Source organism: Macaca thibetana, chromosome 5 (genome assembly GCF_024542745.1).
Source record: "Macaca thibetana thibetana isolate TM-01 chromosome 5, ASM2454274v1, whole genome shotgun sequence".
Classification (NCBI taxonomy): domain Eukaryota; kingdom Metazoa; phylum Chordata; class Mammalia; order Primates; family Cercopithecidae; genus Macaca; species Macaca thibetana.
This window is the reverse complement of record NC_065582.1, coordinates 126241473-126258889: the sequence shown is the minus strand read 5'-3', so window position 1 is coordinate 126258889 and position 17417 is coordinate 126241473. Positions and strand designations below refer to the sequence as shown.

The following is a 17417-nucleotide window of genomic DNA, read 5'->3' as shown; positions in this document are numbered from 1 at the left end:
AAATCCTAACCCCAAATGTTATGATATTAGGAGGCAAGTCCTTTGGGTGGTGATTATACCATGAGGATAGAGCCCTCATAAGTGACATTAGTGTTCTTTTAATAAATTTCAGAGATCTCCCTTGTGCCTTCTGCTATGTGAGTACATAGCAAGAAGACAGCTATCTATTAACCAAAAAGTAGGCCCACACCAGACACTGAACCTTCTGGTGTATTGACCTTGGACCTCCCAGTCTACAGAACTATGAGAAATAAATTTCTGTTTTTGTATAAGCCAACCAGTCTATGGTATTGTTATAGCAGCTCAAATAGACTAAGATGCTAACTACAGTGTACATTTCTTCACAACTTTCACTTATGTACTATATATATATATATAAAACATATATATTATACACACATATGCATACATATGCATATACATATACACACATTTATGTATTCATATAAATTATCAAACCACATACCCAAAATCCGGACTATAATATTGCATAAATTTAAAGTTCTGCTATTTTTTCTAAAGAGGCAGATCAGCACAGCCTAGTTAAAACTGGTAACCATCTTGAAGACTGGACTCCACTGTGTATACACGTAGCCCCACAATCCTGCGACCCTAAGGTGAAATCAGTTCGTTTTTGGTTAGCATATCCTACAAAAGATGCTGAAGTCATGAGGTTTATACTACACAACTCTTTTAACTTACTCAAAGAAAAATGTTATTCCATGGCCCCAGGCATGGCCCCGGACAACAGCTGTGAGTCTTGCCATGCTTGTCACTGATTATGGTGGGGATCAGGTCAGTAAACAGATAGTTCAGTACCTCCCCGATGCAATGGCATCATTTCTAATGGAATAAGTTTCCACAGAAGATTACTTCCTGGCAGTTTATATGTATTTCAGAAGGTAAGAAGTGCTATATTTTGATAGATGATATAAACTATCTCCGGAAAGGCACAAAGAAATACTTCCCAGAAAGGCTTTTCTGCTCTCCATGACCTCAAACTTGAAAGTGGTGAGTTACATTGCTCTTACTGTGTGTTTATTTTTTAAAGGTATCTGATAAAGTAGAAGGTGGTCCCTTCTTCCTTCTGCCCCTGTCCTTTCACTATTGAACGGCCTGGTGAAAACATGATCACTACAAAAAACAACAAATGTAGGTCAATAAATGTTACGAAAAAGAAGAAAAGGATTTAAAGAGTAGGACGCAGAAGAGAAAGAGGAGGAGGAAAGGAAGCCTTATAAACCTTAATTCTTTGTGGTACCTGTACACTTTTAATTTTCTAATGAGGGCAGGTGCTATAAATATCCAACAAGCAGATTTCAAGACCCCACAACCTCATCTACAATTCAGAATTCCTGGGGGTAGGGGTAAAACCTGGAAATCTGCACATCTAATAATTTCCTACATGTGGTTCTTGTGTATGACCATGTTTGAAAACCACTTTAGTTTAACACAAAAGTGTATTTTAATAACAATCATAATTTATGAGTAAATAACTGAGCAAATTGGATAGACAATACAATCACAACTAGACATTCTAAGTAAACTCTACTTTTGATTCTAATTTTGTCTACTCTTAAAATTTTAATAGCTTTCAAGACATGATGTCATGATAAATTCAATATATCAATCTTGTTCTGCTGTCTCATTTCTGTGTTATTCAGTATAATTGCTGTAAAATAAACTGCACATATTTAACGTGTACAAGTTTTAATATATGTATATGCCTGAGAAATCACTATAGTCAAGAAAATGAACATGTCTATCATTCCCAAAACTTTCCAGGTGCACCTTTAAAATTTTGCCATTTCACCTGTCTCTGCCAGATTCCACTCCTCAATTCACCATTCCAGGCAACAATCAATCTCTTTTGTTCATTATATATGAGTTTGTATTATCAAGAATTTTATAAAAATTGAATCAAATACTATATACTCTTTTTTGGCCAGCTAATTCCACTCAGCATAATTATTTTTTAATTCACGTAGTTGCATGTTTGAATGGTTCATTTCTTTTTTATCACTGAGTAGTATTACACTGTATGGATATACCAATATTTGTTTATCCATTCAATGGTAATTATTAACAGATATTTGGGTTCTTTCCAGTTTTTGATCATGACAAATACAGCTGTTACAAACATTTTATAACACATATGTTTTAATATATTTTTTGCGGGGGGGACAGAGTCTCAATCTATCACCCAGGTTGGAGTTCGGTGGCAAGATCTCAGCTCACTACAACCTCCGCCTCCTGGGTTCAAATAATTCTGATGCCTCAGCCTCCCGAGTAGCTGGAATTACAGGCATATGCCATCATGCCTAACTTTTGTATATTTAGTAGAGATGGGGTTTCGCTATGTGGGCCAGGCTGGTCTTGAACTCCTGGCCACAAGTGATCTGCCCCTCTCAGCCTCCCAAAACACTGGGATTACAGGTGTGAGCCACCATTCCTGGCTGCTTTAATTTCTTTTGAGCAAATATCTCAAAGTAGAATGGCAAGGTCATATTGTAAGTGTATGTTGAAATATGTTAAAAACTTAGACCATGTTACAAAGACACTGTATGACTTTGTGTTCCTTCAAACAGTACATGAGTTCTGGTTGCTCCATATACTTGTCATCACTTAAGATGGTCAGGTTTTAAAATTGTTGACATTTTAGTGGACATATGGTGGTATGTCATTGTGCTTTAAATTTACATTCCCTTAATGAATACTGATGTTGAACATCTTTTCATATGCTTATTTGCCATCTGTGATCTTCTTTGGTAAATTAAATAATTAAATCTTTTGCCCATTGTTTAGTAGGTTGTTTCCTATTTTGAATGTTTGAAGTTCTTTGTATATCCAAGATTCAAGTCCTTTATCAGATATGGGGTTTGAAATATTGTCTCCCAGTCTGCACTTTGCCTTTCTATCCTCTTGTGTTTTTAGAACAGTTCTTAATTTTAAGGTACTCCAATTTATTAATTTTTCCTTTTATGGACCATGCTTTTAGTGTTGTATAAAAGAAATATTTGCCTAACTCGAGGTCACAAAGGTTTTCTCCAGTGTTTTCTTCTAGATTTTATGGGCCTAAGTCATACATTCAGTTTATGATTTATGTATATTTTTAGTTTGATGAGAATTTGTATGAGGATATTGCCAAATGTTTTTTATGTCTATTGAGATGATCATATGTTTTTCTCGAGTGTTAGTCTGTTAATATGGTAACTGAATAATATTCAAATGTTAAACCAACCTTGCATTCCTGGGATACATCCCACTTGGTTATTATGTATCTATCCTTTCCAGATTATCATGGATTTCATCTGAAATTTTGTTAAAATTGTTGCATAAAAGTGCGTAAGAGGTCTTTGTAGTTTTCTTTTCTTATAATGTTATCAAGTAACTTTGATACCAGGATGATGCTGGCTTCATAGAATGAGTTAGGAAGAATTCTATCCTCTTCAAATTTCCAGAATAGTGTGTAAAGAATTGGCATTTTTTTCTCCCTTAAATGTTTGGTATGATTCACCCATTAAGCTATCTGATTCTGGAGTTTTCTTTCTGGGAAGGTTTAAACCTACAAACTTAAATTCCTTAATATAGAGGGCTATTCAGGTTAGCTATTATTTCTTGAGTGATCTTTTGTAGTTTCTGCTTTGTACCTTCCAACACTTTGTATGTAATTATAGATAAATCAAGTTAAAATAAAATAAAACTTTTGAGGTCTTTATTTTTCAAAGTAAAGTAACAAACTTTTTTCACTGTTTCCTATGAATTTCTGGTGATGACATTTTATGAATTCATTTAAGCAGCCTTTTGGCACTAAGATAACAAGGACCTTGTATATTAGCAAATACTAAGTACTGCAGACACAGCAACAAATTCCAGCACAACTCATTTATAAGTAATAACAAAAAAAAAAACTTTCCATAAATCAATTTGTGTCAGGAATATTTTCTTAGGGTAGAACACTATTATAGAAGCAAATTTATCTAAGAAACTAGAAATCACCTAACACGGTAAGGAATATACATTTTATTTTAAAATATAAAAACATCTGAACTCTGTCTTGCATTTTATAGCATGTGAGTAGTGATGCTACTGCTGACATTATTGATTCACTCACTATTAAACAAAATAATTTGTTCACAGGCCACTGGGAAGCTGGCAATCACTGAATATAATCCAGACTAATTATGACCTAGACAGTAACCTGCATGACCTGGAGAGTGTCAGAGAAGACCAGTAGCATAAACGGATTCCCAGACTCCAAAGAGACACCTTTATACAGATTAAACTTAACTGTACCATGTATACTCATGTCTAAGACTGTTCAGGGTTTACTTTAAATTATAGCACTGAGGTGCTAAGTCAGCTTGCTAACTAATTATAGCAGACGTGATACAGCCTGGCTAGCTGGTGTTTATGGGTAAATTAGGAGTTAGGTTTCTGAGCATTTTTAGTAGCAACTGGCCCCTCCAGCTGACTCCATCAGTCACTGTAGAACTCAGCAAGCCTAGCTCCGTAGGAGTCACTATAAGAAGAAAAATGAAGCAACCTCAAATTAATGCAGGTCCAATGGGAGAGTGCCTGTATCAGTCCATGTGCTGGAAGAACTGGTCAACTCATACATTCTCATTACTTTAGCGCATAAACAAATTAGATTTTCAACATGAAAATTCTTGAAAAGCTAAATAGGTTAAACATCAGCAACAATTCAAATGTTCAGCCACTGAATAATACATCTCCTAAAATTTCTCTCTAGCTTGCCTTGATCTCCTCTAATCCATTTTCCATACTGCAGCCAGAGTGATTGTTTTCTAATTCAATTACATCATCTCCCTGGTTAAAACTCCTCACCACATGCTAATTGTTTATTCACTTAATAAACACATGTTGAAAGCCTCCTATTCACTGAAAACTATTTTAGGCACTGGGCATATAAATAATAGGGCGCAAAACCATTACCTACTTTTATGGAAACAATATTCTAGTTGAAGAAGATATAAGCATATTGAAAAACAACAGGTATTTAATATATCATGTGTGACCTGAAGCAGAGAAACAACTTATCTGAGGGCCAGAGTTATTTTATATGGGTGGGTTAAGGTATCACTTCTCTGATAAATCAGGTAACATGTGGGCAGAAATGAAGGAAATGAAATAAGTCATGTAGATTTCTGGGAGAAAAGCATTCTAAGCCAAGGGAAGTGGACAGCAAGTATGGAGGCCTTTAGCAAGGAGCATACCTGAAATATTTGAGAAATAGCAACAAGTCAATGGTTGCAGTGGAAAGAACAAGTGAACTGGGATAAGACATGAAGTCAGAGAAGGAGTGGGACATCAGATTACATAAGGCCCTGCAGGCCTTTGAAAGGATGTTGGCTTTTACTGTGAGACAGGAAGCCATTCAGAGATTTTGACGTGACTTTCATTTTTAAAATAACTGGTGAAAATATGGAGGATAGACTCTATGAGATCAAGTGGAGAAATGGAGACTCCAGCTAAGAAGCTAGTATAGTATAACAGGCAAGGGATGATGGGGAGTTAGGCAAAGGGGTAGCCTTGGAGGAGCTAAGTAGTCTGATTCTGAATCTATTTTGAGAGTGGAACCATTGGGAGTTACTGAGATTGGGTGTAGGATACGAAAAAAAGAAAAACAGAAGGCAAACATGACTCCAACATTTTTGACATGAGAAATTGGGGGGAAAATTAACTAAAATCCAAATTCCCTATGGGTTACAAAGTTCTGCATAAGCTACTTTAGCCTCATTGCTAAAGAACACTATGCTTAGTGAGTCGCATACTACACACCAGTCATATTTTAATTCATGAACTGCACCATGTTCTCTCTGGGCCTTCACATATAATTTTCCCTCTGCCTGAAACTCCTTCTTCTCTTTCTTACCTCTCCAACCACTTTTCCAAGTCTGTCCCACACATTGCTCAAGTCTCAGCTCGTAAAACACTCTGGTAATGTTTTCCAAACCCTGTACCCTGGGACTCTGCTATGAGCTCCCACAGTACCTTGTTTTTACCCTTTTGAAGTATTTTAAATCATTGATATTGTCTAGTTGTCTGTGTTCTCTGGATAGGCAGCCTGTAGCTCTCCATTTCTTTATGTCAATTGTTACTTTATTTTGTTCTTTTTGTGGTGCCATGTTTCCCTCATGGCTCATAATCTTTGTGGCCTTTCATTGGTGTCTATCACTTGAAGAAGTAGGCATCTATTCCAGTCTTTATAAGCTGGCTTCAGTAGGGAAAGCCTTTCACCAGTCAGTGGGTCTAGAGATTCTTGATGGGCCATCCGGCATGGTCCATGGGTGGGCTTGTTGCTAAATCCCTTGGATTGGTTGGCAGGTGATGCCTAGGTCAGCAGGTGGTGGGTCTAATACTTCAACTCACAGGGGGCTAATCTGGTGTGTGGGTCCACTGGGATGGGCTGTCACTTGGGTATATAGGAGCAGTCCTGGAGCCTGGGCCTGCAAACACAGACCTGAAGCCTAGGTTCAAAGGGACCATCCCGGCACTGGGGTAGGTCTTGAGGCTGAGCCCATGGGGACCAGCCTGGCACTGGAATGGTCCTGGTCCCAAGTCTGTAGGGACTGGGCTGGCACAGGGTCCCCTGGAATGGGCCTGGTGCCTAGATCTGCAGGGGAAGACCTCGTACCTGGAACCATGGGGTTGGGTCCCGAGTTTGGGTCCCTGGGGACAGGCTTGGACGTGAATTTATGGAGGCTGACCTGGTACTGGGGCAGGCTTACAGTGTGGGTCCATGAGTTTCTACCTGATGCCTAAGTCTGCAGTGGCTAAGCTGGAATCCTTGGATGCTGCCCCGGCATTAGTGCAGGCCTAGAGCCTGGGTCTGCAAGGAGTAGCCTACAGGCTGTGTCTGTGGGGGCTGGCCTAGCACTGGGATGGGCAACACTTGTTGCATTTTTTTCAAAAGTTGTTGGAAACTATTAATCAACATATTCAACAAATAGACTAAATGGGGGTAAGGACACCTTCAGATTTAAAGTTTTTATTGAATTGTAATCAGTGAAACCAAAGCTTACAAACAAACGTTATCTCTTCAAAAAGAAGGGAAGAAGTAAACCAGTTTAAAAAATGATAGCTCAAACAATGCACAAGTAATTTTAATTTCTGTCCTTACGAGAAGAGACACAGAGACCCATACACACAGAAGGGAAGTGAAGACAGAGTGGGAAGACAACCATTTGACAACAGAGGCAAAAGCAAAGACTGGAGTTATGCAGCTGCAAACTCCTTAGGAACACGAAGGGCTGCTGGCAATAACCAGAAGCTAGTCGACAGAGCATGGGCCTACAGATACTTTGATTTCAGACTTCCAGCCTCCAGAAGTGTGAAAACAGATTTCTGCTGTTTCAAGCCAGCTAGTTTGTGGAACTTTGTGTACAGTAGAATTAGTAAATAAATACATCTATAATGGCAATTAATAGTTCAATGTCTGAAAAGAATCTTCTAATGGAGCTCATATTTTTTACTGAATAAAATTTCATTGAATAAATTACTATTTTGCAAAATGTTGGAATATAATTGAGAAAAACTTTAATTTTCCCATATCTAAATATGGCAAACTAGTTTTAAAACCGTACACAAAAACAACTTATTTGATGACTTTTATGTAAGTATTTGTCAAAGAAAAGTACTTTGAAAAGATACACCAAGATAGCACCTTTGAAAATATTTAGGCTAAGGCCGGGCGCGGTGGCTCAAGCCTGTAATCCCAGCACTTTGGGAGGCCGAGACGGGCGGATCAGGAGGTCAGGAGATCGAGACCATCCTGGCTGACACGGTGAAACCCCGTCTCTACTAAAAAAAAAATACAAAAACTTAGCCGGGCGAGGTGGCGGGCGCCTGTAGTCCCAGCTACTCGGGAGGCTGAGGCAGGAGAATGGCGTAAACCGGGAGGTGGAGCTTGCAGTGAGCTGAGATCCGGCCAGTGCACTCCAGCCTAGGCGACAGAGCGAGACTCCGTCTCAAAAAAAAAAAAAAAAAAAAAAAAAAAAAAGAAAATATTTAGGCTAAAATATCTTCCCATTTCAATGTGCAAAACGTAGAATTAAGACTGTTCCATTTAGCAATTTATGTGTGCTTCAGCATCTATAGAGACAGTACTTTTAAAACTAAAATAACCATTGTCTAAAGCAAAGACTCTATTTGCAACTGTTAAGAAAACTGCAGAAAATTTAATTTTAAAATTAAGCATAAGGGCCGGGCCTAGTGGCTCATGCCTGTAATTCCAGCACTTTGGGAGGCCGAGGTGGGGCAGATCATGAGGTGAGGAGTTCAAGACCAGCCTGACTAATATGGTGAAACCCTGTCTCTACTAAAAATACAAAAATTAGCTGGGCGTGGTGGCGCACGCCTGTAGTCCCAGCTACTCAGGATGCTGAGGCAGGAGAATTGCTTGAACCCAGGAGGCGGAGGTTGCAGTGAGCTGAGATCACGCCACTGCACTCCAGCCTGGGTGACAGAGAAAGACTCCATCTCAAAAAAAAATAATAATAATAAAGCATAAGATCTTATTAACTTTTTTCAGAAAATTATCAGTATCAAGGTGTTAAAAGATACAGCTAAGAAATTGATTCAAGTAAGTGAATATGCACCAGGAATAATTATTCATGCTGAATATTCATGTAATATAAATTTTTATTTTAGCATATAAGGACATAAATTATCTCTTAAAATGTTAATTTTGAAAATGGTTTGAAACTATAAGTTCATTAACATATTTGTAAGCCAATAAATATTCCAGATATATAATTTTCATTACATTCATGCCCCTTTTTACTCTAAAAAATGTGCTAGTTTGGTCAACAAATTATATAGTGACCTTGGCATTAATGCATATCAAAAACAAAATCCATTTGACCCCTTAGATATTATTTACATGATGTGCCCTGTCATTACTTGCTCAGGTGGTTTCCCACAAAGGCAGAAACGACCTTCCCCCAAAGGCTGCAAGAAAAGGAGCCCTGCCTACTGCTGGGCTAGCCACGAAATATGGCTTCATCAGGAGGCAAAAATTAAAGAAGGGAGGTGGCAGCTAGTGAGCAGCAGGGCAGCACTATGTAGTACAAATTACTCACCTGAAATCAGAAGTCCTGAGCATCAGAGCTCTGGGTCACCATTAGTAGCAATAATAAAGTTAGGCAAGCAACTTAGCTTCTCTCAACGGCATGCAATTTCTTCATCTACTTAATAGGAATACTCTCTTGTTGACCTTACATTACATAAGAGGATTTAGCTAAAAGTTCATTGGCTGGTTTGCAAAAGTGGCTCTTTCTACTAGTTTCTGCTAAATAACAGATGGAAACATATTTCGATAACCAGAAACATTATGAGGCAGAAAGTCTTCAGCACTTAGTGCTGTTTCCATGAGCTTGTTTACTTGTACTTCCAGAAAATAAACTAACCACCTTATCTATGCTTGTTAGAATCAAATGATGTATTTAATAAACTAGAGCAAAGTAACAAAGGGGGGGGATTATTTCTATGTATCAAAATACTCTTCCACAAAAAAGTAGCATAACAACAAATAAAACTTAGTCAAGATCAATAGTTTATTTGTATACTTGAAAAATCTACATCTTTATAATTCGTATACTTGAAATATCTACATCTTAGTTTCAATCTCATCTTTATTCACAACTTCAACTAGAGCTGCAATGAACCATTTTACCTCTATAAAGATGAAAAATCCTAATACAATGACTGACAATTCCAAGCTCTACCCAGGACCTAACATACAGTTTAATTGCTTTACATCTTAGGGCATATCTTTGGTATTTTGAGTTTGTACAAGAGAAATGAAACCCCCCAAAAACGGCAAAATTCCATAGGGAATAAAACCAATCACCAGTATAGGGAGTCTTTTGAGGTATCTTGTTAAAATAAATGTATACCTGTGTTACGTTTATGGCCTCTTTAAAAAAAATTCGTTTCATACCCCAAGTACCATATTCACATCTGGAAGTAATTTTACTAGAAATTACATTTGCAAATCAATAAAAAGTAAAATAACTTATTTTCATTAAATATGACTCTTCTTGATACTCAGTTTTTTAATTAGTTAACTTTCTGACTCTGTACTACTTAAACAATATCCATTCATTTTCAAACGAACTTTGTCAGAAAGAACCTTAGATGCTAAGCTTTGTGCCACAAAAGCTCTTGGCCTGTTTGCTGAAACCTGTGGACTCTTTCCCAGAACAATCCCTTTAAACATTCAATATAAAATACAAAGTACAAGGAAAACCAATTTTACTGAAATACTATCAAATGCTTTTTTTAAAAAGTATTAAATAACAGAATCTAGTGGTAGGTCTAACTACCATAACAAAATAGTGATGTGCAGATGATGTTTTGTGGTATCTGCCTCAACTTCGTGATACTGAAGTATTTGTAAATTATATTAGCAAGTCACATGTACTAATGATATTATGTATTTGTTGCCAACACTGACAATGGAAAAAAGAAAAGCTAAATTTATTAGAAGTTAGTCACCTCCAATCCAAGTTTATGAATCCCCTGAATTCTATCCATAAGGTCCTAGGTTAAGAACATCTCAAACTGAGGGAATCTAACAAAATAATTTGTAAAATATACATGCAAATTAGCTTTCGAGATTCACAAAAGTTCTATGAGATTTAATATTAATAAATGTTTCAAAAAGAAGAAAAAGCAAAAGTGAGATAAGTCAATAATTATAAACTGCCTGTAGAGAAGAACACTGGAAAGATGATGTGGGTTCAGGCCTTGTCTTCACCATGTATTTACTGTGTCAACTTGGACAAGTTTAATTTCTTTAAGCCTCAATTTCTCAATCTGTTAACTGGAAATAGATAGTAACAGTGTCTATCTACCTCCTTTAGTTGTTGTGAGGATGGAAGGACATACTGTATGTGCAAAATCTCAGCAAAGTGCTTAACATCAAGAGCTCCTTAGATATTAAGAAAAATGTCTTTTTCAACAATACAACTGAATTCCTTAAAAGCATGATGGCATTCATTGCAGTTCCAGTTAATTACAAACAGCAAAAAAAAAAAAAAAAAAAAAAAAAAGTGGGGAGAGAACATCTGTTGCAAACTATACACACGCCCTCACTTTAGAATTATGAATCTTTAGATCTTTAGATAGTCTTTGGATCTAGGAACACTCTAATGAGCCTAATTATAGAAACCTACATAGAGTTCAGATGATGAAGTGAACAAACCTGGTTGGTATGATGTTGACAAGAACATGACCTCAATCTGAGAGTAAATTATTACATATTTTCCAAGAACTAGACATTAAAAAACAGCAAGATGGTTAGGTAAGTTAGGGCCAATTGATTTAATATAACATGATGCAGTCATTGAAATGCTAATAAAAACAATAGCAACACAGAAACCACTTATGATGTAACCTTAAGTGGAGCAGCTGGCTAAGCCTTCTTGGATAATACCCTGCCCTGAATTCTTTAACACTACTGTTAATTTAGGTTCAGATTGTGTTCTATTCTGACCATAAAGTTTTCTACCTTGCATGTACAATGTCTTCTCAAATCCCAAGTGAATTTCTTAACAGCAAATATCACTTATTACTAATCATTTCTTTAATTTAGCATACTCATTTACAGCTCAAATTTCACCCAAGCTCCTCTCTTAAACCTCCCTCCACAACTTAATTATCTCTAAGCCAAAGCGTAATTTCACGAGTTCCGTAGGATTCCTTGAAAGAGTATGTGCCCACGGAAAGATCATCTGGTGTTGCTCCTTTCTGCTGTTTTCATCCTCCCATCAGAGTACTAATATGAAAGAATAACAACTTCAAGGCATTTGAACAACAAAGATTTGGGTCATTAAAGAAATTGCCAAATTATTAGTAAGATCATGATTAACTAACGAGATCTAAAATTACTACTAGTCCCTCTTTTTCATCTACTGATCCATTTTAGTCAAAAATCTTGATTGTGGAAATATTAGAACACACTATTTCTGAACAGCTGGAACAAAGAAAACTTATGAGACCAAATGTTGAAATATTTAGTTTTTGAATTTAAAATGACATAAGAATTTCTTGGAAATCAAAATTGTAGCCAGATGGCTATTATATCTCATTTTCAGTAGAACAGGTATAGCAGGAAGATAGGAACATCACCACATTATCAAATTTGCCAACTAAATAGAAGATGATTTTGAGAAACGGCCTTTCCTAGTCATTAGAAGAGACAGAAATACAGAGTAAGTAGTAGAGGGAAGAGTCTGAAAAAAAATGAACATTGTTACTGATAAAGTGTGTCTTTTTTAATTATTAAACTTAACTACCCATGGTAAAAGACATGAATACTTAAATAAAACAAATAAGTATCTTTTACTAGGTCCAAAAATGTAGATTTTTAAAAAATGTGGTCTAGCTGCAAAAATTATAAAGCCGATGCCAGTGCGACAAAGAGAAAGGTGAAACTTCCAAAAGACCTGTAGGCAGTACACAGTTGTTTTTAAAGCTAAAAGAATAGGATGAGGAGAAAAAAGAGAATCTACCAAATTAACGATCTGAGGATTCACTGAGCAACAGGATAAACATGGAATGCTTGAGATATCCATTTAGTTAATTAAAATAAGTAGTTCAGGTAGAATAAGCCAAAGCGGGGTTTGTGAAAGTGCCCATATTGCAGGATACCTACAAATCTGCTTTGAGCATGGCAAGGTCTATAACCTTCCCACCCAAATGGGATGGGCTGCTACCAGGCTTCTCACACTGAAAAGCACTGCGCACAAACTCAGGTGATGACTTTTAACCAAGGACATTTTGATTTGTAAACTGCTCACACACCACAACAAAATGGGAAGAATTTAGTTACAAAGACTTTTTTTTTCATTTTTAACCTTTTGCCTGGATAGTTAATTCATTTCAAGAAACAATAAGCTGCAACAAGAAGGGCTTATTTACTACTTTAACATTAATTTCCCCCAATTAATAAGACCTAAATTCTCATGCATAAACAGGAAAACAAATTCATTGCAAATTTTAAAGGAAAACTCATTGAGAGGAAAATGTTAAATGATACTTCAAAATACGGTAACTTCCAAACTCCATCAAACATTATTTATTGAAATTCTACTTAAAAAAATTCTCCACTAAAAAGCATTGTAAATATTCCATTATTATAGGTATGTGGCCAAAATATGAAAAAATAATCAAAGATACTTTTTCAATTAAGGCTCTACATAGCTCAGAAATCGTGACAAATCTGTTAATTTAAAACAGTCAATATCACTGGGATAAGAGTTTATCAAACTTAAAGGCAATTTTCAGTGAGAGTAACACTAAGGTGTAAATTTCATGGCAAAAGAAATGATGTCAGACTTAAATCACATTAACTATGAAGAACTAGACAACTAATGTGTGTCTATATATATAAAAAAGATGACTGTGGATGGGGACAAGTGGGGAGGCAGACAGTGGCAACCTCTGGAAGATGGAATCTCTTCTCTCTGCTGGTCCTAGAAGAGAAAAGAGACACCAATAAGCATCAACACACTGTCCGAATTCCTCCCCACCCGAGACCCACAAGTCCACAGGTGTTTCTCAACCTTGGGGCCAACCTCACCCTCGGAGATGGTATTCAGTACAAAGAGGGCGTCAAAACCCCCGCCTTATCTTAACTTGCCTAGTGCCGTCTTTAAAAAATAAAAACTATCAAAATATATTACTTATTTTTATAATTATAATACGCATCAAGGGGAATTGAAAGCAGCCGGGCTGAAATTAGTAACTGTTATCGTCCACGGGGATAATAGCTTTCCAAAACCTTTGCACTCAACTATTTTAAATTATAAGGAGGTCATTACGTATTACTTAAAAGTTCTGAATTCTACATGAGTTGAGGGTGTGTGTGTGTGTGTGTGTGTGTGTGTGTACAAAGCAAGTGGCTACAACCAAATTTTGGGGTTGTAACTGTTGTTTGTAATGACTTCCATTCAATGTATGCAGGTCATGGAGAAGATGGGGAGATGGAGTTGTTTACAGCAAGCTGACAAAGGGAAATTAATCAAGTTGTACTATTTGAAACAAGTTATCCTCACCCTGAAAAGCACCCCTAAAACAACTGAAATTCAAAAAATAATAATACAAACAAGTAATTTAGAGTGACGACAAATAACTCCCTCAATTCTTTAATACAAATAGAATTCTACAGAATCTGCTTTTCCTAGGTAGTAGAGCTAGCTGGTAGTTCCAAACTAAGTGGCACATTCTTACCCACCCTACTACAGCTTACACAACTCTGATTCAGTTATTTTCTCACATATCCTTGTGGAAGACCTAGTCACTAGAAACTATGTCCGAAGCAAACGCTATAGGAAGTAATTTTTAAATTCAGCCACTCAAGACTAAGATCTAAATGTACACAATAGGGAGCTAATTGATTTAAATTAAATAAACAGTGTGTTTATCATTGCTTTTTTCTCGGGATTGTGCTGGGCACTGGGGGATACAAAAACTCGAGTGAGATACAATCTTCGGACATAAAATAGCAATGAAAGCGCATTTCTGGAAGCCCTGAAAGTCTGAAAACAGAGGTTCTTCTGGACTCACAGGCTCTGGGTCAAGAAGATATATTTTCATCTTGTTAAGACGGATTTTGCAAGTAAAACAAGCAAAGTAGAAGACAGAAGAGTGCGTACCCTTTTGTATTTGCATGGTTCTTCCCCAGCAACCAAGTCCCAAGAGATGTAATGAATCTAAGTCTCATCACCTGACAGAGGTTTAGGGACAGCCATACATGAAAAGACTGAGAAATCTGCATTGATACCTGGTTTTGTGAAACCATAAATAATTTTAGGGTTGGAAAAGACCTCGACAAAACCATTAACAAAGGAATTCAGAAACGCAAACATTAGTAAGTCATCTGGACAACGTGTACTCCTTTATTTACGAAACACTAAAATAACCAAAGCAAAAACAAATGTTTAGCCAAAGCCGACCACGTGTTTTTATGGTACCTTTTCTTAGTGCCTCAAATGTCTTCCTAAATCAACTGCACCTGCTGCAAAGATGGCACATTCTGGTGCGAGAGCCCAGAGCGGAGCACGGTTTCGTTCCCCGAGCTGAGGTATCCGCGAATTGACCGCGCGACCCGCAAAGCCACCTCACAGCCAACGCGGTCCTCCACCCAGCCCGCCGCCGCGCGGCCGCCCACAAGCCTTGGGCCCCACGCGCGCTATCGCCGCCCGCGCCCCCGCCGCCCTCCCACCGCCAGCGGCTCTGCAACCGGCGCCGGCAGCCCTCGTACCTCACACTGCTGCTCCGAAAGCCGCGGAACTCGCTCCCGGGCTCTCCCGGTGCCCTTACGGAGGGTGCTGTGCTTCTGTCCAGCGCCGTCACTCGGCCGAGGCGGCCCCGGAGCAGCAAGAAGCCGCGTACCGGCACCGTCATGGCCGCGGATTCCCGGTTTCCGGACCGGGGCTCCACCTCCCGCGGCTCCAGTCCTCGCGGCTGGAGGCCCGGCTCCGCCCTCACTCGGCCTGGCGGGGCAGCAAGTAGCGCTGCCAGCCAGGTTCCGGCAGATACGCAGAGAGGGGTCAAGAGCAGTTCCCAGGGCCGGGGACGGAACTGACGGGGCGCCGGGTCCGCAGGGGGCGGGGCCAGGATCCAAGCCCCGGGCCAGCTGAGGATGTGGAGGCTTGCGTGTGGCCTGGCGACTCCGCTCCGCACCCAGAGCACACACAGCTGGCATTCCCATACCGACGGCACAGAGAAGGTCTCCAAACTAACCACTTTAGGCAGCACGCCCCACTTTCCACCAAGCCAGAGATCCTGCCCAACAGTGTCCGTGACTACGTGGAATTGGATTTAAAGCAGGAAAGAATAGGTTAATTGTGTCCCACTCCCTTTGTGAGATTCCTTGGAAGCTGGAGAAAAGAACAAAGGTGTGTGGAGAAGGAGCAAAACCTGACTGAACAAGGAAGGTCTGGACTTTAGGATTTCTATACTTCTACTTTATCATCTCCACTTTTGGAAGGAAATATTGACCAATATCTGTCTTTTCCGGAGTTTATGATCAAGTCGATGCAGGCTAAGAACCCTGCATTGTGTGGTGAGCTTGTGTGGTGAGGAAGCAAAATATCTGCTCCCTCTGGAAAAGTAAAACATTAGACTGTCCTTTCATTGTGCAAATTAAAGCAGACACACAAAAAACAGTCACAGATAAAACCAGCTGCAAAGTTAACAGGAAACAACTTTTCTCCCAAGGTCAGGCTGCTGCTGTTGAGTCAGAACAACCTCTTTCATAGCTGCAATTTTACTGAGAAAAAAATTTTTTTTTAAATCATAGACTGTCAGAAAGTTTTCTCTTTAAAATCATATCAACAAGAATGGGATACCCTACTCTTGCCTGGCTGATCTAAATCCATTTAACACAAATAAGCAGCCTAGAAGAAAATACAGGAAAAAAATCTAGGTGGCTTTGGGTTTGGCAAGGAGACTTTAGATACAACACCTAAATCACAATTCATAAAAGAAAAAACAATTTAAACTTCTGCCATGCAAAAGACACTTTTAAGATAAAGAAACAAATCACATACTGGGAGAAAATATTTGCAAAACATTTTTGCAAGGGCTTACACCCAAAGTGTACAAAGAACTCTTGAAACTCAACAATTTAAAAAAAAGATAAAAGGAAAACAAGCAAGTCAGTTAAAAGTGAGCAAAAGATCTGAAAACACCTAGCAAAGCAGATATTCAGAGGTCAAAAGAAAAGGAAAAACGTTCAATGTCTTTTATCATTAAGGAAATACAAATTAAAACAACAATGAGATACCACTACACTCCCATTAGAACGGCTGAAGTCCAAAATACTGGTAATACCAAATGCTAGTAAGGATGTGCAGCAACAGGAACTTTCATTCATTGTTGGTGAATAAAAAATGGTTCAGTCACTTTGGAAGACAGTGTGGCAGATTCTTACAAAGTTAAATATCATTTAACCATGCAATCCAGCAACCATGTTCTTATATATTTACCCAATTGATTTTAAAACATGTCTGCAATAAACCATCATATGAATGTTTATAGCATCTTTATTCATATTCTCCAGAAACCAAGATGTTCTTAAAGAAGCGATAGATAAACAAATCGTGGAATATCCGTACAATGCGATGTTATTCATCAATCAAAAGGAGCAAGCTACCAAGCCATAAAAAGACATGGATGAACCTTAAATACATACTGATAAGTGAAGGAAGGTAGTCTGAAAAGGCTACATACTGCATGATTTTTATTGTATGTCATTCTACAAAAGGCAAAATTATAGAGACAGTTAAAAGATCAGTGGTTGCCAAAGGTTCAGAGGATAGGGCAGAGATTTGAGTAGTGTAGCACAGAGGGTTTTTAGGACCGTAGGACTATTTTATATGATA

At 38.2% G+C, this 17417-nt stretch overlaps 1 protein-coding gene across 5 annotated transcripts in view; it reads right to left on the bottom strand.

Annotated features, from left to right (window-relative positions):
• MTHFD2L (methylenetetrahydrofolate dehydrogenase (NADP+ dependent) 2 like) overlaps positions 1-15637 on the bottom strand; it is a 147430-nt gene extending 131793 nt beyond the window's left edge. For 3 of the 5 annotated variants that reach the window (XR_007725753.1, XM_050790948.1, XM_050790949.1), the window contains exon 1: positions 467-7692. Coding sequence is in view for 4 of the 5 variants with exons in the window: in XM_050790948.1 (XP_050646905.1) it covers positions 467-492 (26 nt within the window). In the remaining variant the exon portion in view is untranslated. Of the gene's footprint in view, positions 1-466; positions 7693-11330; positions 13503-15292 lie in introns of those variants that run through there. The other 2 variants (XM_050790951.1, XM_050790953.1) reach the window with 2 other exon arrangements.
• Between the last annotated feature and the right edge of the window lie 1780 nt (positions 15638-17417).